The 22,041-nt window shown below is 43.0% G+C and overlaps 1 protein-coding gene across 2 annotated transcripts in view; it reads left to right on the forward strand.

Annotated features, from left to right (window-relative positions):
* Positions 1-22,041, forward strand: part of VPS50 (VPS50 subunit of EARP/GARPII complex) — a 59,719-nt gene that overhangs the window by 25,981 nt on the left and 11,697 nt on the right. The window contains exons 17-24 of one of the 2 annotated variants that reach the window (XM_068157021.1): positions 981-1,071; positions 2,055-2,231; positions 3,483-3,601; positions 5,367-5,473; positions 10,026-10,147; positions 11,115-11,171; positions 13,027-13,107; positions 20,805-20,953. In XM_068157021.1, the coding sequence (XP_068013122.1) occupies positions 981-1,071; positions 2,055-2,231; positions 3,483-3,601; positions 5,367-5,473; positions 10,026-10,147; positions 11,115-11,171; positions 13,027-13,107; positions 20,805-20,953 (903 nt within the window). The remainder of the gene's footprint in view (positions 1-980; positions 1,072-2,054; positions 2,232-3,482; positions 3,602-5,366; positions 5,474-10,025; positions 10,148-11,114; positions 11,172-13,026; positions 13,108-20,804; positions 20,954-22,041) is intronic. The other variant, XM_068157022.1, reaches the window with a different exon arrangement.

Consider the following 22,041-nt stretch of genomic DNA (forward strand, 5'->3'; position numbering starts at 1 on the left):
CAGTCTGCTGTCATATCTGAGGCCAGTCATATGTCCTGTCATGTGCAGGCTCAGATGTGATGCATGCTTATGACAGCTTCAAGACTTATCTGTCTGTATTAGTTGTCGTGATTTCCCAACTGTTTGAGTTGGGGTGATTGACAACTCTTTCATTGCAGTTATCTTTCTGAGTGTAAACCGCTAGGAAGATAGGAGAAGAAATACAACATTGCTTGCTCTGAGAAGCTCTTATTTTGCCAGTCTTGATCTGTTGTACTTTGTTGTGTGTTGTCCAAGAAGGACCAGACAGAACACTGCATGGATTTTTATTGAACATTAGCAGCAATATGACTGTCCAACCATTCTTTCATGAATAGCAGTTCCTGAGGACAGCAGACCAAAGGAAATGATTCTTTCCCTCTACTATGCTCTCATGAAACTCCACCTGAAGTACTGTGTCCAGCTCTGTCTAGTAAGATGTGTCCCTGCCCATGGCAGGGGGGTTGGAACTGGATGATCTTTAAGATCCCTTCCAACCCAACCCATTCTCTTATTGTCTGATTAAGAAGGAAAGACACAACAATCCTGGTGAGGAATAAATGCTCACTGATATTCTTTCCAATGAGTTCCTCCTAATGTGGCCACAGATTTTCTCTGAGGTATTTCTGCTTATGGCTGAATGGAAGCTTTTCTATAGATTCTGGAGGAAAGAAAAGCCAGGATTACTGCAGAATCATCCTCTGTGTTTTCTAATGATTTTGTCTAAACCCCTTGTTTCTTACATTTGCAGACTGGCATTCTCTGAAAATTACTCTAGAGGTGAACATCCTCTTAGTAACTTCAAAGTGGTCTGCCAGTTGATACTATGAGTTAAAGATCTGCTTTCAAGCCTGACTTTTGATCCAGTTGTTCAAGCTGTTTTTCACTGTGTAAGTTAAATAATTGTCTGTGTTTGCTTTACTCTTGCTGACGCTTAAGAGGATCCATTGCTTGTATTTCAGAACCCGCCTTGAAGAATTAAGAATGTTTCTGGAGAATGAGACCTGGGAGCTTTGTCCTGTTAAATCAAGCTTTAGCATTCTGCAGCTTCATGTAAGTTGTATGAATAACACACACAGATATATTAATGTTTTAGGAGCCCTGGTCTTCTGAGAAGTAGTAAGATCCATAAATTACTCTTCGGCTATAACAAGAGGCTACTGGGGTACTAATAGCAGAGGGGGAAAAGGAAGGAGATCCCTCAGGAGCATTTGGTAGCTAAAGAACTAATATTTTTGGTAGAGAAATGGGATTATAAATCCACAGATACTGCACAGAAAATGGCAGAAAATATCCAATTCATTTAAACAAGCAGAAGTCTAACACTGTTTAAACAAACAAGTCTAACAAGCTGCATACATTTTGATCTTTAAGCCTTTAGATTAATACTAACAGATGTTTAGTTACTTATGAAGAGCAATAGCAAGAGTTAAATAGATAAAAATGAGATAAGTCAATGTTTTTAGGTAAAAATGTCTGAAATCATACCCTTATGTGCCCTACTTAGACCATATATTTGCAAATAAATCTGTGCTGTTGCCCAGTTACAAGAAACTTCCTGTGCAAAGGATTTGGAAAGTAATACATTTTGAGAGGAACTTTTAAAAAATAAAATGAAGGCAAAATATTCAGCTTGACAAATTACTTCACTCAAGTTTGTGTGGAAAAAAAGCCCCAAACAACAGGTTTTGGTAGAATTTAGCTCATTTTGTTTCCTAATTTCTGTGAAATAAAAAAACCCACTTGGTTTTCACCTGGTTTGAGACAGTGACCACTTAGAAAGCAGGAGAAACCCTGTGCTAATGCTGGCAAGATAAGCACTGTGAGATGGCCAATTTCAAGGGTAACTTGAGCCAGCACGAAAAGCACCTTTAAATAAGTATGAAAATAAGCAGCAAGCTTTGGCTAAAAGTTTTCATGTCAGGCTAGTTGTCTACAAGTTTGTGGTTGTGTTCTGTTATTTATGTAGCTAGAGTCATGATAACACCAAAGCTGCCTTGTTGGTAATTAAAACTGTCCTTTCTTTCTATTAATAGGAGTTTAAATTCATGGAGCAGTCACGTTCCCCTTCTGTGTCACCTAGTAAGCAGCCTGCTTCAGCAGCTTCAACTGCAGTAACATTGTTTGAGCAGTACTGTAATGGAGGAAACCCCTTTGAAATTCAGGCTGAGAGCAAAGATGATGAGACAGAAGACGTCCTGGCTTCCAATGGGGTATGGAGTGCTTCAGGAGATCTTACTCTCAGTAAATAGAATCACTGAATGATAAAATTGTTTTCTTAGGAGAAGACCTCTAAGATCATTGACTGCATTGTCAAGATGTTTCTTCCAGCCTTCACTGGTTTCATAATGATTGCATAGCACAGCCTTCAAGACTAGATTACCTTTGGAGGTCCCTTTCAACCCAGACTATTCTATGATTCTAAGACACACAGATCTGCAAACACAATCCAAATCGCTCTTGCAACTTTCATTCTGAGGAGATCCTCAGCTCCAGTAGCATGAGCCCTTAGATTTCTCATTTTGTTAATCAAATGGCTTTAGGTCTGAGCCAAAATAATTTTATGTCCACAGATAATGACCCCACTGTTACAGCAGAAGTGTTTGGAGCAGCAGAACAGAGCAGACAAAACCTGTGGATGTCCCTGCTTATGCAGGGAGGTCTGACTAGATGATCTTTAGAGGTGCCTTCCAACCCAGTGCTTTCTTTGATTCTTTGATCATGAAAATGATCAGGGGCTGGAGCAGCTCTGCTATGAGGACAGGCTGAGGTGGTTCAGCCTGGAGAAGAGAAGGCTCCAGGGAGACCTAATAGCAGCCTGTCAGTACCTGAAGGGGGCTACAAGAAGGCTGCAGAAGGACTGTTTGCAAAGGCCTGCAGGGACAGGACAAGGGACAATGGTTTGGAATGAGAGCAGAGCAGATTTAGATTAGATATGAGGAACAAGTTCCGCACCATAAAGGTGCTGGAACACTGCTACAGTTTATCCAGGGAGGTGGTTGAGGCCCCATGGCTGGATATATTCAAGGTGAGGCTGGCCAAGGCTCTGAGCAAGCTGCCCTAGTGGAGGATGTCCCTGCTGACTGCAGGGGGGTTGAATTAGGTGACTTTTGGTGGTCATTTCCATCCCACACAATTCTATGATTCTGTTATATTTGTTCACACCTGGATTGTCTGATGTTAGGCAGCATTTAATTGTATTTTAAATGCTGAGGACTCTGTTGTGAGATGTGCAATAAAACTGGACAAGAACTTTATCTATTTTTGTATTCAGAATTCTGTCAAACTCTAGTACTGGTCATTTATGTTTTAATGTATACTTTGTACCATTCTCTTAAAAGTTGTGTTAGAATATTTTTGGTTTATCCCTTTGATGAATAATTCTTTCTTCAGGTTTTTTTCTCACTGTAAGGATTGGTTTAAATTTCTTTTTGGTGAATTTCTGGGTTTTTGTTTTTTAACAGTATGAATCAGATGAACAAGAAAAAAGTGCTTATCAAGAATATGACAGTGACAGTGATGTTCCTGAAGAGCTGAAAAGAGATTATGTGGATGAGCAGACAGGAGATGCCCCTGTGAAAAGGTACCCAGTCTCTGCAAGCCCTTGGACTCATTGACTTGCTTTTCATCTCAGTACTCTAATTAGTTCATTTTCTGTTTAATCTGTGTTCTGTCACAATGGGGTAATAACCAAATTATCTTTGGTGCTACCTGCACAGTCAGAAAAGCTCAGCACTTAGACCACCAGAATAGGGAGGGAGGATAAATTGGTCTTCATTATTGCAGAGAGAAACTTTGGAAAGTGTGAATTTGAAGGAGGATGAAGACTGACTGAAGCAGGTAGTGGAAAAATGATCAGCAAGCATTAAACAGTAACTAAAGGTTCCTCTACAAGTGCTGTTGTGCACACATACAATTTCTGTTGTGTCAAATGCAGTTGTTTGCCGACAAAAGCCTTTGCAGAAGAACAGGAAACCTCTGCAGATTAACAAAGAATTGAATTACTCTGTAGATTGAATGCAGTTATTTGACTTTTAAATCCTCATTTCTTTACTAGTGTGTACATACAGTGTACACACACATAGATACACATGAATATACATGCTCTGTTTTGAGGAAATAAATATTTGATTTATATATCTTTATGTAAACAAAGCCAACTCTGTAGCCTTTAAAAGGATCTGTCTAGGGCACTGTAGCACCTAGGTGTGCATTCAGTTTGTGTGAAGCAGGTTGGCATGATTTGCCCATAGAGGATTAGGAAGCCATCACTGGCCTCAAAGCAGGGCATCTTACACACAAGTCTCTTGAGGCAAACACTGAAGGGTACTGAGGGAGCTGCTGGTGTAATGGCCATGGTGGTGTTCGGTCAATGGTTGGACTCAATGATCTTGGAAGTCTTTTCCAACACAAATAATTCTATGATTCTATGCATGGTTTTGAAGAAAATAATTCTTTTGGGGGGGATAAAATATTGTTAGCATGTATTCATAAGACATAGATTCATTGAATAGTTTGGGTTGGAAGGGAGCATAAAGATCATCTTGTTCCAACCCCCCTGCCATGGGCAGGGATGCCTTCCACCAGCCCAACTTGCTCAAGGCTTGATTCAGCCTGGCCTTGATCACCTCCAGGGAGGGGACATCCACAGCTTCCCTGGGCAACTACTTCATTTGAAGCAAGTGACAAAAATTAATGGAACAAACCATAGTCACTGTCCAAAGCTTTGTCCTGGGAAATGGAAGCATTCTGAATTTTGGGCAAGAGTATCATTTGGAAGGGTGGCACCTGGAATCATAGACTGTCTCATATTGGAATCACAGGATATTAGGGGGACCTCAAGAGATCATCCAGTCTGAGCCCCCTGCTAGTCAGGATCACCTAAGGCAGATCAGGCAGGAGCACATCCACACAGGTTTTGAATGGAACTGTACGGATCATTGAGTCCAGCTCCTCGCTTCTGACAGATAGCCTTTTCCAGCTGTATTTTGGGAGTCTGCTGCTCTGTTATTGTGACCTGCACTGGTTTAATTTTCTTTATTTCCTAAACTATGACCTTGAGTCAGAGTGGTTAAAGTGATTACTGAAGCCAGACAGAGGCCTGCAGGCTACAACTCAGAAGCTCCTTTCTCTAGCACAATTTTATGTAAATTAGCCCAGTCGTCTTTCTTTAAATGTTAGAATCCTAACCCAATTATGCTCTGGTGTAAGTACAGTACTGTGCTGGAAGTCATACTTCTGTGTCAAAGCAGTTGAGGAGGAAGAATTTCTTTGCTGCTACATTTTAATTTATGTCCTTAAATATAAGAGGCTGTCACTTCTGCTGTGATTTGTTTTGTTTTCTTCAGTATTTCTCGAGAAACTCTGAAGAGCAGGAAGAGATCAGATTATAACCTCAACAAAGTCAATGCACCCATCCTAACAAATACTACACTGAATGTAATCAGGCTTGTTGGTATGTAGAACAGTTGCACTTTCTTTTATTTTAGTGATTCTGCTGTGAATGTTTTTTGGGTATGATAAAATCATAGAATATTAGGGGTTGGAAGGGACCTCCAGGGATTCATAGAGGGGTTTGGATTGGAAGGGACCTTCAGGATCATCTAGTTCCAACCTCCCTGCTATGGGCAGGGACACCTTCCACTGGACGAGGCTGCTCAAGGCCCCATCCAACCTGCCCTTGAACACCCTCATAGGAGGGGGCATCCACAACCTTCCTGGACAACCTGTTCCAGTGTCTCACCACCCTCACTGTAAAGAATTTCTTCCATATCCCCAGTCTGTCTTCCCTCTTCCATCTTAAAGCCATTCCTTCTCATTCTATGACTACAAACTATTGTAAACATCCCTCCTCAGTTTTCTTGTAGGTCACGTTGAGGTACTGGAAGGCTGCTATAAGGTCTCCCCAGGAGCTTCATCAAGTCCAACCCGCTTGCCAAAGCAGGAAGAATCTTTTAAGCTTTTGCTTGCTTTCAGACCCATGAATGTTAAAAAAAATATTAATGGTGATGACAAATCTCCCAGCAGAAATCTTGTAGCTGAATGAAATGATGGGTTACATAGCACAGAATCATTGAATGGTTTGGGTTGGAAGGGACCTTAAAGATCATGTAGTTCCAAACCCTCTGCCTTATGGGCTTTAAAAACACATCAAAAATCTTTCAAAATGATATCATTACAATGAGCTTTTCACTTTTTCTTTGTAAATGGTGGTTTAGCTCCTAATGCCTGTTGTAGGAAGCTGTATGTTTGGCATTTAGGAAATGGTTTTACTAATGACCACAGAGTCACTAAAACTCACTTATAGATTATGTATTTACGTATAGGTTATGTATTTCTTTACCTGCCTTGTTTTATGTGGATTAATGTCTTATATAGTAGGAATTTATTAATTGTGTGAATAAATTTGATGTGGATTAATCTGATAGAGAATACTCTCCACTTACTGTCTTTAAGGACAAAAGAAATGCTGGAAATTCTGAAAGGCAACCTGGCAAATGCTCAGCAATTTTAGCTATTAACAAAGAGCCTCTAGCAAGTCAACCTGTTTTGAGTTGCTGAAAATCTTTTAAGTGGTGTTTTCAAAAGTTTCTAGCACAGTGTGGATTTGGGCTGTTGGTGCTGTTTGGAAGTGTTCTCCTATCCCCCCTTTTCACCCCAAATAGGAGCTTTAGTGCAACTGGGTAGCAATGTGTAGAAGCTAAAAGTTGGCATCCTGCTAGAGCAACAAGGAGGAAATGTTCTTGGAACACGTGTTATGTTGTGTCAAGATGCTGAGTGATGTAGTAATAGAGAAATGTTCTTGGCATCAGAAGATCTTTGTAGGGACAATACTTGGGCAGTTTAGAGAATGTAGCCCTTTGGAAAAACATAAGATACTGCCTGAGGGATTACCTTGAATATTCCTACCAGCTGCACAGATACTTGGAAATCTAACAGTCCAGAATGTGACACATCACCCTTGTGTGATGCATGGGTTGCAGGCAAGCTTAAAAATGTGTTTACCACACCAGTAGGTGAAAAAATGCAGCTTGTGGCAATGGAGACTATTCAGATAGCACATAGGAAGCTGACAACTGCTCTGATTTGGGTACCATCCCTTCCCAAACATCTGAAAATCTCCACCTTGGGCTGCACTGGAATTGGCTTCATTTGGCTTTCCCTTTTTGGAAGACAAATAGAATTTTTCAAGGCTACTTTTCAGTTTTCTTATAATGCAGTGGGTCAAAACATTAATAGTTAAGCTTAGAATTAACAACTGGGCTTCAGTGCCAAAGATGTATTGCAACCTGTGTCAAATCTCCCAAAATAACAAAACAGATGCTTTTGTGTGTCAGGGGCACAGATCCATAATATCCAAGCAGGGAGTCTAAGCTAGATGGAAACCTGGAAAGGAGTAATGTCAGATTATTGCTTGATTGTTACCTTAATAATGCTCTATCATCTTCCCAGGTATGCAGCTGTAGCATTTATTTCATAAATTAAAGTTATTTTTACTGACCTACACAAGCAACTGCTTCAAAATAATCCAATTAACTCCTTCTGATACCAAAAGCTAATTTTGTTCTTTTGTTATTCAGTTTCTCTGCTTAAACCAACATTTCCTGTATTGACTAGGAAATTACTTTGCTGGGCACAGCATTAACTTGAACAGTGTTGTTGACTACAGGAAAAGGGAATTATTTTAGCATCCTTCTGTCATTTCCCCCCCTCGCCCCCAATCTATCACATCAAAACATGCCCAGAATATGACACTTTGTTAAATGATCTGGTAGCTCCTATTTGCTGGGTGGACTGCATTTACATTGTGGTTCCAAAATTGCTGGCTCTTACTATTAGCTATTCTTTGGGCTTTTAGAGATGCTAATAGCACCAGCAGTCTGTGAGGTTTGAGCTAACCAGCAGGATATTGGAGGATGTAACCCTGCAATAGCAGGGTTTGCATTAGGTCTACTTTTGGTATGATCCTGTGAAAAGAGCTGTGCCTTATGTTCATAGATTCATAGAGGTTTGGGTTGGAAGACACTATAATGACCATCTTGTTCCAGCCCCTCTGCTACCTTCCATTAGGCCAGACTGGTGGCCTTGAACACCTCCAGGGAGAGGGCATCCATGACCTCCCTGGGCAACCTGTTCCAGTGTCTCACCACTTTCACTGTCAAGAATTTCTTCCTAATCTCCAGTCCAAATCTGCCTTCCCCAGGCTTCAATCCATCCCCTCTTGTCCTGTCACTATGTTGGAAAACAAAATAACTAAAAGCTATTAGACACATAGGGAAAAGTTTCTTTCCCCATGTGACCGGTTGACACTGTCCCCTTAAGAAAGGGAATATGGTGGACGGAAGTTGGTAAACGAAAAAGAAGGATCTAAACTAATTTCATTGGTAGAGTGGGAGGAAGCACCTTCTGAACTGGGAGTGCAGGAGGGTATCCTGGGCATTCCAGCACTTTTCTATCAGTCTTTCTTCCGCTTCTCCTTCGGGCAGCAGCTTGCAGCTCCTGGGCTTTCGTCCAAGGCTTTGGCCTTGAAACTGATAAGGCCTGTATTAACTGCTTTCCAATTAACACAACTGCTTCTAACTTTTTTCTTTTTCTCTCTCTTTTCTAACCTGCTCTGGGGAAAAGGGGAGAGAGGGGGAAGCGGAGGTGGGGAGCCCCCTCAGCAGAAGGGGAACTCTCATTTCTGTGCTACTCTGTTGTATATCTTTGTATATATTGTAAATATTGTAAATTTGTATATATTTCCCTGCATATCCTACATTGCTTTGTAAATATACAGCCCCACTGCTTTGCTAATTCAGCTGTGAGGTTTTTTTTCCCTTCCTTCAATTTTTCCTTCCCTTTACTTTACAGGGGGGAGGGAGGAGGCTTTTTGGCCTTACCCTTCCAACCCTACGACACCCCATCATATGATCAGTTTGACTCAGCTAACATAGACACCAAAGTCTTGAATTTGTTTTAAATCCCTCTAATTTTTTTTTCCTCAAGTCAAATGCAAAACAGCAGAGAACAGGAAGGAAGGGAAGAAATTGTTCTTCTCCCTGGATGTGCCAGAGTCCTGACACCTTCTGCTGTCAGTCTGTCCCTCTAGGAACATTTCAAACATCCATATTAAAACTGTTTGGGTTTCTTACACTGGCATATAAAGGAAGGAGAGCAGGAAGTGCTGTATCATTGACACCAAACACATCGTTCCTAGAGTTGTTGGGGGGGTGTGATTTTTATCCTGTCTCTTTCTGCTGCTTGAATAATATCTGTATGTGCATCTGTAAACACACACTGACCCTTAAAATCTTAAGTAGTTCTGTACAGCACCTACCAGAGACTGCTGAAGGGAACTACTTTGTTGTTGTTTTTTTGTTAAATGAAGCAGAAATACGTAGAGGATCCAGAAAGTTGTGTATCTTCAATTTGATACCAGGAGGCTGATGACGGAAGACACTTTGGTACAGACTAACATCCGCGTTAGGGAGAAGTCTTGAGGCATTTGTGGTGTCTTAGTCATTCACAGATTGCACAGGGTTAGAAGGGACCCTCAAAGTCATCTTGACCAACCTACCCTGCAGTCAGCAGGGACAACTCCAGCTAGATCAGGCTGCCTAGGGCCACATTGAGTCTGATCTTGAATGTTTCCAGTGATGAGGCCTCAACCACATCCCTGGGCAACCTGTTCCAGTGATCCACCACCCTCACTGTGCAGAACTTCCTCCTAATGTCCAGCCTAAATCTCCCCTGCCTCAATTTCAAACCACTGCCCCTCATCCTGTCCCTACAAGCCCTTCTAAAGTCTCACCCCAGCCTTCTTGTAGGTGCCCTTCAGGTCCCCTTCATCACCTTTAGCTTTATTTCCAAACCTCCCCATCTCTGAGAGGTTACTAAGTTGTTCTTAAGCAATATTCCAGACTAAAGAATAAACTTCGTGAAGCTGGTTTGGAGTTTGTCAGACTCAGCCTTCCCTTTGCAGCACTTGTGTTGAGGAAACTGATGTTGTCTATTTGATTTTTCAGGGAAGTACATGCAGATGATGAATATTCTTAAGCCAATTGCATTTGATGTGATCCACTTCATGTCCCAGCTCTTTGATTACTACCTGTACGCAGTCTATACATTTTTTGGCCGCAATGACACGGTAGGTAGAAACATTCTCCATTTCCAAATATCACTGCACACACAGAATGAGAGCACAGATGAGATCATTTGAGTTAAAATTTGCTATCTGATAGGTAATCCCCAGAAAAATTAATGGCAATGGGATAGATTTGAATGCAGGAGGAAGAAAAGGCTGATTAAATCAGCACTAAGGGGAATAACTGCTGGGAGCATCATTATCACTGGGACATGAATCCTATCATGTTTTGAATAGCTTCTGTCCTCTCTTTCTGGCAGTGTTTTGAAAGGGAGGGAAGACAACCTGAAATACCTAAAAGTAGTGGCAGAAAGTGGAGAGCAAAGGAGCAGTCTGCAGGAGGAAGGTGGTGGTTTGAAGCCTAGGGAGTATGAGGTGACTGAATTTTCTGTGCGCATTTTTCTAACTCAGATAAGAATAGCAAAAAGGAAGAGGAGAAGCAGGGTAGAAAGGCTAGTTAGTAACTCAGGTTTAAGTGGTCTGAAGTACAGTTTTTCAGGTCTAGTATTCTGCTATCCAACTAATTGCATTCATGAAAACAAGGGGGTTGGGAGTGATCTTGTAATTGAAATCAATGCTTGTTGGCAATGTCTGTACATAGATCAGCTTCCAACAGAATTGTCTTAAAGCATTTAGGAAAAGCTGCGTGTGAAATCAATTTACTCTTCCCTTGGCCCTTAAATTACTCCACAAGTAATAATATTGTGGGATTCCAAATTCCTCATCATCTGTTGGCAAATTGTGATGGATTTTCAGGCTCAACATATGGTTCTAAATGGGTTTGAGCTGTCCTCTTTGGCAGGACTAATGTATTTGCAATTTGTGTTTAGAAGGTGGGCAAGTTTGGGATTCGTTGTTTTGGTTTTTGTTAAGATAATTGATTTCCATTGGCTTAATTTGCTGCTCTGGTATTCACATTGTGTTGCATTTCTGCATTTATTTTCCACCTCCCCTTTTGTGTTTTTTAAAGCCCATCCTGAGTTCCTCCCTCTCTGCTTCTAACAGAGAACAGCCCAGTGGTAGGCAGGTAAATTTTGCAGCAGATGGGTGGTCAAAGTTGTGATGTTTTTGTAGTGTGCCTAATTTTTGTTTCAGCAGATGATTTTCCACAGGAAACACGGATGCTTACAAAGGGTCTGTGAATGCAATACACCCTTTTGTAATGCTGCTGAAACATCCTCACTCCCCATAGTGGTTCTGAACTTTTAGAAAGTAGAGATGGGTGATGGTATGTGATTTAGACCACTGAGAGTGTTTCTGCTTGATTTTTATGTACAAAATAACATCAAATGGGAGCCTGAAAAAAATACATTGGTAATGTAACTTCCTGAAGTGGTTAAAATTCTTTGTGAGTGTTGTGCTTATGTTGTAAAGTTAGGACACACATAAAAAGGGTGATTCATTATAAAGAGCTCATTGCCAGTTCAGTTTAGGCTGCTTTTCCTCCTCTTAAATTATGAAGCAACCCTGGGCAGCAGGGGAGGTTGTGCTACAATTCAAAAGTTCATGACAATTCAAAAAAGTGAACTGACACCAAACAGTTTATGAGCCTGGTTTGGTAGAGCCAATGAAAACTCTTGGTAGTGAGCCAGAGCAGAGGGAAAATGGGAAGAAAAGGGAGTGGGGAAAAAAGAGAGATAGAGAGAAAGGGAGAGTTAAGGAGTAAGAGGAAGAGACTATCACCACTCTTTGGATCCAGTGAGTGTACCTCCAGTGGGAATTCAGCTCAGATGTAAATTGTGACTGAGTTTGTAGGGCTGGGGGAGATGGACATCTTAAGTCAGAAAGGTTAGTTGCAGTAAGTGGGGATTTAAATAACCACTTCATGTTGAAAAGGAGTGGAGGAGATGACATGGCCTGCCTGATTTAGGGCCCTGAAGGAAGTCCAGTGAGACAGTGCACAACAATACTCTAAATATTCTTCAGTAAATTGCCTTTTGGTGTGAATCACATACCAGAACTGTGTTCAAACACTCCCAGATTCTTGACATAAATGTGTGTTTCTTAGCTGTCCCATTTCCACTGCCTTTTTTGTCTTACTTGTTCTTTGCTTTTCTTAAAACTCAAAGTGGAAGGTAAGTAGCCACAATCATGATGCATGTGAAGTCTGCCCCTCAGCTGGTATAATTCATTGCATTTACCAGGACATCAGTGGAGCTGTATTGATTTATTCCAGCTGAGCATCCACCCCATAATACTTTCTGCTGTGAACATGAAGATGGCACATTTCTCAAGGAGATCTTTCTAAGCAGTACTAAAATTGACTGTTTTGTAAAGATCAGTGGATATCATTTTGTGTATTCAAATCAGTCAATAAAGAATTGTACAAGTTGAGAGAGGAGTCAAGGCCCTTTGGCTTGGTTGTGGTGTGCAGGCAAGTCCTGGTGGGGATATCATGATACACCACTCTGGGCTCATCACCCAGATGAGAACTTCTGGAGTCCTACACCCAAATACAGCTTTATAACAATCATAGACTGATTTTGGTTGGAAGAGACCTTTAAGAGTCCAACCATTCTCTAACTCTGCCAAGGCTGGGGCTAAACCATGTCCCTCAGCACCACATCTCTGCCTCTTTGGAACACCTCCAGAGATGGGGATTCAACCACCTTCAGTGTTTGAGAACCCTGGATGCTGGTTGTTGATTGGTGTGAATGGTAAGCTGTCATCTTCATGCCACGTACTGGGGTCATTGTTCACACCAGTGCAGTGATGAGTGCCCTGACCACTGTTGATTTTGTGTGGTTGTGTTTATGTGCTAAAATTTTAATGTAAGCAAAATGTGGCTCGTGTTTACAAACTCAAGCTGTTGCTACATCACTGTAAAGATTTAAACCAATGGATTTTCCCTTCCCAAATAAAACAGAACCTCTTTCTTCCAGTTTGAAGCAACAGGCCTGGGCCTCAGTAGCAGCAGATTACGCACCACGCTGAACAGAATCCAGGAGAGTCTAATTGATCTGGTGAGTACCTGGATATTGTTAATGCTTAGTGGGACAGAGTTCTGGGGAGGACATCCAGGAATTGTATTGTGGCTTTCTGATTTTTAGCTTCATATACAGTGGAATGACAAAGGTTTAGCTTCATAGTGCATCATGATGTAGATATTACTGTATGAAATCACTCGTTTCTAATCTACAACGAAACTGCTTCATTGGGCTTTGCTAGATGTGACAACAGAATGATGCATTTAAATCAGGTTTAGGTTGGACATCAGGAGGGAGTTCTCCACAATGAGGGTGGTGAAATACTGGAACAGGTTGCCCAGGGATGTGGTTGAAGCCCCAGCCCAATCCCTGGAGACACTCAAGACTAGACTCAATGTGACCCTGGGCAGCCTGATCTAGTTGGAGTTGTCCCTGCTGACTGTAGGGGGGGTTGGACATGATGACCTTTGAGGGTCCCTTCCAACCCAATGCAGTCTGTGAATCTGGTTCATGTAATAGGGCCACCTACTATCTGATATTGTCCTCATTAAAGAAGGTGTTTTATTAAAATAATCCTAAGCAAAACAACACAGCAGCCTTCCAGTATTGGAAGGGGACCTCCAGGAACGCTGGAGATGGACCTTTGACAAAGGCATGGCATGACAGGATGAGGGGTAATGGCTTCAAGCTGGAAGAAACTGAATTAAGATGAGACATTAGGAAGCAATTCTTCCTCATGAGGGTGGTGAGGCACCAGAACAGGTTGCCCAGAGAAGTTGTGGAGGCTCCAAGCCTGAAAGTGTTGAAAGGCAGGTTGGAGGGAGCCTTGATCATGTTGGTCCTACAAGATACTAGAAGTAATTTACCAAGTCCTTTGCTAAGTCATTTCTGAACCATGGGGAACATTTCCTCACTTATTTGATAGCTTATATTCTGTTGACCACTTCTTGAGTTATTTTCAAACTGTGAAAAGTAAATATGGTGCTTGTGCCACACTACTAGTAGATAACTGTCCTTCACATCATATCATTGAGAATAAACAGGAGACTGAGTAGACTTTTGGGTTCAGCTGAGCAGAAGAGCTTATAAAGAAAGATTGCTAAGAGATGTGCAAAAATGGCAACATCTGGTTCTTTTTTCCACTTAAATATAAGCCACTTGAATCATTATGAAGAAATTTCCAGAGTAACAGATTCCATTGGGTAGGAAGGGACCCTCAAAGGTCATCTTGTCCAACTCTCTTGCAGTCAGCAGGGACACCTCCAACTAGATCAGGCTGCCCAGAGCCACGCTGAGTCTGACCTTGAATGTCTCCAGGCATGAGGCCTCAAACATATCCCTGGGCAACCTGTTCCAGTAGTTCCCCACACCCATTCTGAAGAACCTCCTCCTGGTGTCCAACCTGTATCTGCCCTGCTCCAGTTTCAGAGTATCATAAATGGCTTGTGTAATAATTCACAGTATCACAGTATCACTTAGGTTGGAAAGGACCTCGAGGATCATCAAGTCCAACCTATCAACACAGACCCCATGACTAGACCATGGCACCAAGTGCCTTAATTCCATGGATGTTGCAGGCAGGATTTGTTTGTAAGGATTCTCCCTTAGAATTAGTAGACACAACCTTTACTCTGACTTTCATAAGGATTTGGCCTTCCACAAAATTGTACTTTAATGCCTTTTTAATTCCTTCAGGTATTATATGGAATCCTAAACTTTCAGAGGAGCTTCTTGAGGGGCTTTGGGGACATTTCTCATAAAGTCAGTAGAGGGAGCCTGAGATAACTAATAACCCCAGGCCTCTGGGAAGCAGAAAAAAACAGTCATTGATATTCATCTCAAAGGCAGGGTACCCAGAACTAAATATTAATTCCAGGAAGATCTTACAAATGAATCAGTTAAAGGTTATGGAAAAATGGTAAGGGATGGAAATGATTCTTTAAACTTTACTCTGTGCTCTCAGTTCTTGGCAGGGCTTTGTAGTCTTGATTTTTTTTTTTTTAATTAATTTTTTAATCAGTCAAAATAATATTTAGAAAGCCATTTCTAGGAGTAAATTGGAATTCCTCAGTCATTTAACAATGCTGTTATAGCTAATGTGTCAGTTGAAATTAAGAGCTGTTTCCCAGCTAAGATTTGAAAGGAGGAAGAAGTCTTAGCTAACTGTTAATACTTAAAGACATTTCATGAGGTTCATTAATCTCTCAGGAACTTTTGCTGATCTGCTGCTGTAAATAGGGTTTGTTCACTTTTTGATTCATGGTGAAAAAGTCTTCTGGGTATTTTTGTTTGCTTATTTTTAAGAGTTAATAAAAGTCACAAGCCAACCTCATGAGGTTCAACAACATCAAGCGCGGGGTCCTGCATCTGGGTCGAGGCAACCCTGGGCACAAATAACAGGCTGAGCAGTGAGTGACTGGAAAGCAGCCCTGAGGAGAGAGACTTGGGGGTGCTGGTGGATGAGAAGCTCAACATGAGCTCTCAGTGTGCACTTGCAGCCCGCAAAGCCAATCAGATCCTGGGCTGCATCAGGAGAAGTGTGGCCAGCAGGTCAAGGGAGGTGATCCTTCCCCTCTACTCAGCTCTGGTGAGACCACACCTGGAGTACTGCCTCCAGTTCTGGAGCCCCTATTACAAGGGGGATCTGGAGGTGCTGGAAGGTGTCCAGAGAAGGGCCACAAGGATGATCAGAGGGCTGGAGCACCTCTTCTATGAGGACAGACTGAAGGAGTTGGAGCTGTTCAGTCTGGAGAAGAGAAGGCTCTGAGGTGACCTAATTGTGGCCTTCCAGTATCTGAAGGGGGCCTACAGGAAGGCTGGGGAGGGACTTCTCAGGATATCAGGTAGTGATAGGACTAGGGGGAATGGAATGAAGCTGGAGGTGGGGAGATTCAGGCTGGATGTGAGGAGGAAGTTCTTCCCCATGAGAGTGGTGAAGCCCTGGAATGGGTTGTCCAGGGAGTTGGTTGAGGCCCCATCCCTGGAGGTGTTTAAGCCCAGGCTGGATGAGGCTCTGTCCAGCCTGATCTAGTGTGGGGTGTCCCTGCCCATGGCAGGGGGGTTGGAACTAGATGATCCTTGTGGTCCCTTCCAACCCTGACTGATACTATGATACTATGATAAGATGAATCTTTACTATGCCATCAAATGGGTGTTTCTCATGTATGGATTGTTGTGGGCTACTCACAAAGTTCACAGAATCATAGAATGGTTTGGGTTGGAAGGGACCACCAAAGGTCATCCAGCACCCTCGTGGTGCAGAGCTTGTTCCTCTCATCCAATTTAAATCTGCTCTGCTCTCATTTCAAACCATTGTCCCTCATCCTGTCCCTGCAGGCCTTTGCAAACAGTCCCTCTGCAGCCTTCTCGTAGCCCCCTTCAGGTACTGGCAGGCTGCCGTTAGGTCTTCCTGGAACCTTCTCTTTTCCAGGCTGAACAACCTCAGCTCCCTCAGCCTGTCCCTGTAGCAGAGGTCCTCCAGACCCCTGATCATTTTCATAGCCTCCTCTGGACTTGCTCCATCATGTACATGTCCTTCCTGTGTTGAGGGCTCCAGAGATGGACACAGCACTGCAGGTGTGGTCTCCCCAGAGCAGAGGGGCAGCCTAGGATGCTCAGAGCCCTGTCCAGCCTGACCTTGAACATTGCCAGGAATGAAGCATCCGCCACTTTTCAGGGAAATCTGTGCCAGTGTTTCACCACCCTCAGCCTAAAAAAATTTCTTCCCTATGTACAAAGTTCCCAAGATGTAACTTAGCCATGGGACTGCCATTGCCTGGATGCTTGTAAACGTGCCATTTAGGGAAATAGCTGCCTTGAGTGATGCTGCTGCTGCTTCCAAACATGAGATTTTGCAGCATATAACCTTGGAACACTCCTTCAAGGGAAAAAAATCCTCCAAAAAAAGAGAATTTGTGAGGGTTTTTTCCCTTCCTCTTTCTGCAAACATTTGTACAATGTCCAGAGTAGCAATGTTTGAGGTGGTGTGTGAACTGCTTGACAGTGGAAGAACTTTGGGTATGCAAAAGAAACTTCTGACATGACACTTTGAAAACCTGCTAGGACTTCTGCAGCTGTTTTCCTTCCTTCCATTATTCATGTGGAGCTCTTCACACCATTTTTTGGTTGTTGTTATTTGACAGTATTACCCCAGGAGATTGGAATGATTTCCTGATGTTTTCTGGCTTATTTAGTTGAAAACATTTACTGGACTTCGGCAATTGGTTTGCCTCTCTTTGGCAGTCACTGAGCCATCTCCTTTTACTCACTTCAGGCTCTTCTTGCTGGGTACTCAAAACTTGGGCTGATTTGTAACCCCAGAGGTGTGCAAGTGTCCACAGGGCGACAACTGAGCACCTGGGAAGCAACAGCAGGTCCTGCTGAAAATCAGATTCATAGAATGGTTTGGATTGAAAGAGACCTTGAAGATATCTGCTTGCAATCCCCTTGTCATGGACAGGGACACCTTCCACTAGAGCAGGTTGCTCAAGGTCTCATCCAGCCTGGCCTTGAACACCTCCAGAGAGGGGACATCCACAACCTTCCTGTGCAACCTGTTGAAGTGTCTCACCACCCTCACTGGAAATAATTTCTTCCAAATCTCCAGTCTAAATCTGCCTGCCTCAATCCATTCCCCCTGGTCTTGTCACTGCGAGCCCTTGTAAAAGGTCCCTTTCTGGCTTTCTTGTAGCCCCCTTCAGGTATTGGAAGGCCACTCCAAAGTCTCCCCAGAGCCTTCTTTTCTCCAGGGTGAACAGCCCCTACTCTCGCAGCCTGAGAATCCCTCAAGGCTCCCTGAAGATCCTGTGAAGATGCTTCAAGGCTCCCTACTCAATCCACTTTCTACTCTGTAACTTATTAATTAATTTTTTTTCAGAAGGCTGAAGATTCCCTCACCCTTGGTAATGAGAACTTCTCTTTCTCAGTCTTCACTTCATTCCATCTGCTGTAACCAATTTTTCTGTTTGTGTTTGACATTTTGGGGAGCTGCAGAACAGAGTGAGCCATTCTGATTTAACAATTCCACCTCCCTCTTGCCTCGGGCTGTCACATCACAGGAGGCAACTGTCAACTAAAATCCAAAATAGTTAAAGTGGATCTTGTGATCTTTTTATTCCCCCACACCTCACATCATTTTTAACAGCTTGGACACTGTTACCTTCCCAGTTGTCTTGTATTCTTAGTGTCACTTTTGGTTTGGCTTTCAGCCAAGCAGTGAAAACATTCTGGTGCTGCTTTCTCTGTAGTGACGAAATTTTGATTGGTTCTGCACACTCTGTGTCACTTAAATTCTCACCAAGGCCTCACACATTTGGACATAAACCATTTTCACCTGTCCTGCCTTTAATTGCTGCATTATGTCCACAGTGGCCCTGTCAGATGGTTTCCAACCAGAATAAACCTCCCTGTCTGTTTTCACCTGATCATCCTTGCAGTGCCTTTTCTCCTGACATCTACAATGCTTATTCTTCCTGGTCTTAATCTTGATATTTAGAATGACTTCATGGAATCATAGAATGGTTTGGGTTGGAAGGGACCTTCAAAATCATCCAGTTCCAGCCCCTCTGCCATTGGCAGGGACACCTTCCACCAGAGCAGCTTGCTCAAGGTCTTACCCAACCTGGCTTTGAACACCTCCAGGGAGGAGGCACCACCACTTAGACCACCACTGAGTTCCATCAGTGTTTCTTGTGCTCACTGCTCTTCTTCTTAGGCAAAACTGCCTGTAGAACATGTGAAGAGCAATTATGGGACTTGATGATCTCTGAGGTCTTTTCCAACCTTATTGATTCTGTGATTCTAATCCATTTTCTGTCACTCCTCATAGCTTTTCTCTACTGTGAAGCCTAGAAGAATCTCCTGGTGACTACTGTGGTCAGCTTGACTCTATTTTTCATCCTCCAGCTCCTGATTCTTCAGTTACTTCACTGCAATTTCCTCTCAGTTTATTTCTATCTCATCTTGGGGTGAAAAAACAACAGCAAACAACCTGCAGCCAGCAAAGCAGCTTTATTTAGTATCATGGTTTTGGCTTCATCTTTGCCAAAATTTGCAACAACCTGAGAATTATGCCAATTTCTCTTTTGAGTCCAGCCATAAATGTCACATTTAAGCATTAAGCATGTTTAAATATTGCCCAGTGACAGGACAAGAAGACAAGAGGACTGCATCCAAAGCAGTGTGGGCAGCAGGTGGAGGGAGGTGATTCTGCCCCTCTGCTCTGCTGAGACCCCACCTGCAGTGTTGGGGCTGGCTCTGCAGTCCCCAACACAAGAAGGACATGGAACGTTAGAGTGGGTTCAGAGAAGGCCATGAAGATGATCAGAGGGCTGGAGCACCTCAGCTATGAAGACAGGCTGAGAATTGGGGTTGTTCAGCCTGGAGAAGAGAAGGCTGTGCGGAGACCTTAGAGCTGCCTTCCAGGATTTGAAATAAGCCTGCAGGAGACCTGGAGAGGGACTTTTGACAAAGGCATGGAGTAGCAGGACAAGGGGCGATGGCTTCAGACTGGAAGAAGCTGGCTTGAGATGAGACAGGAAGCAATTCTTGCCCGTGAAGGTGGTGAGGCTCTGGAACAGGTTGGCCAGAGGAGTTGTGGAGGCTCCAAGCCTGGCGGTGTTCAAAGGCAGGCTGGCTGGGACCTTGAGCAAGCTGGTCTGGTAGGAGGTGTCTCTGACCATGGCAGAGGGGTTGGAACTTTAAGGTCCCTTCCAATGCAACCCATTCTGTGATTCTGTGATGTTTTCACATCCTAATATGGTTCTGAAAGCCAGCTAAGTAAGCTTCAGAGGCTGTCCACTTATATACCTGCTTAGTCCAGTATGATAGCTTTGGGAATCTCTTCTTTCTGGGACACTTCGAGCTGGAGCTTGCATTTGCAGGCCTGGAGTGTAGAGGTGGAAATTTTCCTCCTTCTTTTTTATTTTTTAACTTCTTTATTTCTCTTTTTCCCTTTTCTTATCTTGTTTTCTTTTTCTTCTTTTTCCCCCATTTTGGTTGGGTTTTGGTGGTTGTTTGGGGTTTGTTTTATATTCTTTGGTTGGTTGGTGGGGGTATTTCTGTTAATTTTTTTGTTTGGTTGGGTTTTTTGTGTGGCTTTTTTGTCGTGGTTTGGTTGGTTTGGGTTTGGTTTTTGGGGTTTTCTTGGCTGTTCTCTCTGGTCTCTTCCAACCTGGTCTATTCTATTCTATCTTTTTAATTTCATTTTTGCAACAGGGCACTGTTGTAACCTGTTCTTTAAGACAGATTCTTTTCCTGTGCTGTGAAGATTTCTGTGCTTTCTCCAGTGCAGATGCCAGCAGGATAGAAGCTTTGCTAGAATGAGAACTCATTTAAAAACAGAAGCAGTAAAACCCATGCATAAATAATATTCCCTTGCCTTGCCTCCTTGTTTGGTTGCTGTCAGGTTGCAGATAACATTCCCAGGGTGGGAACTCAGTCTCCCAGTAGGCAGTTTGTTCTCAAGGTGTAGTAAGAAGTTTGTTCTCTGGTGGTTTGGCTTTCCTGAGGTAGATATTGATCTACATGATGTGATGTATTTTCTTTTCCACCTATTTGACCACCACCCTGTTCAAACAGAAAACTCTGTGGCTCTCTTTTGATTCAGGCTTGATTTAAATTACACTTCACAATTACGAACATTCTTTCATCTTATCTGCCATTAGAAACTGCTCAGCTGGAGCCACACACAGCCTCTTGCTGTGGTTTTTCACTTGTTTCATTCTGTGTTTTAGGAGGTCTCTGCTGATCCCACAGGAACTCTCACAGCTGCTGAAGAGAGAAAGGAGAAGGTGCCAAGCCCACATCTCAGCCATCTCGTAGTCTTGACATCTGGCAACTCGCTCTATGGTTTGGCAGAGAGAGTGGTGGCCACGGAATCTTTGTAGGTTATTTGCTGTACACTGCATTTTGTGGTCACTGCAAGCTATGGCTTGTCTAACAGATTGTGTTTACATGGCAAAAACCTTCTCAAGAGGTCAAATAATTCTAATTCTCAATGTGGCTTTAAATAGGAGTGATAGAAATAATTTCTTAATTAAAGGTAGCGGAGCTTAACCATCTGGTCTAAGCACCTGCAAGCAGAAGCAGTGAAAATTGACTGCAGCTGGCCCAGTAATTTATAACAGGACAAGGCCAAGTCTAACAGGAAAAAAAGTTTCATTTTAAAGGGGCTGCTGGGAGTGTTTAATCTGTATGGTTCATTTAAACCTTCTATTAAGCACTCAAAGGGTGATGGCTGAGACTCGGAGCTGCTCAGTTCATGTTGGGTTGGCTTGGGTTGGCCTGTGAAGAAGAGACTCTACCAAGACAATAACCCCAAATTTACAAAGTGGTTTTGTTTGGTCTAAATAATAGTAGGAGGTGGGCTTTTTGCCCACAGAAGCTGACACTTAAAGATTCAAGGTTCAGGAAAAATGTTATCCAAAAGGAGCTTTTTGTAAAATGTATTTTATTTTGCCTTCACAAATGGTTAGTTAGACATTTGTTTGTTTGTAAAGTTGTTATCAACAAATCCTACCTATGGGAAAAAAATTCCTCTCATATGGAGGATGGAATGTCATCCAGATGAACCTGGACAGGCTGGAGAGGTGGCTGAGGAGAATCTTGTGATTCTCGGGGCAGTCTTAGATATCACAACAGGCTGGGGCTGATGAGATTGAAGCAGCCCTCCAGGAAAGGACCTGGGGGTGCTGGTGGGTGAGAAGCTGGACATGAGCCAGCGATGGGCACTTGCAGTCCAGAAGGCCAATGGCAGCCTGGGCTGCATCAAAAGCAGTGTGCAGAGATGGAGAGAGGGGATTCTGCCCCTCTGCTCTGCTCTGGGGAGACCTCACCTGCAGTGCTGTGTCCAGCTCTGGAGCCCTCAACACAGGAAGGACATGGAGCTGCTGGAGAGGGTCCAGAGAGGCCATGAAAATGACCAGGGGACTGGAGCACCTCTGCTAGGAGGACAGGCTAAGGGAGTTGAGG

The sequence above is a fragment of the Melanerpes formicivorus genome, unplaced genomic scaffold (genome assembly GCF_026170545.1).
Source record: "Melanerpes formicivorus ecotype bairdi unplaced genomic scaffold, bMelFor1.0.p_v2 SCAF_35, whole genome shotgun sequence".
NCBI lineage: Eukaryota > Metazoa > Chordata > Aves > Piciformes > Picidae > Melanerpes > Melanerpes formicivorus.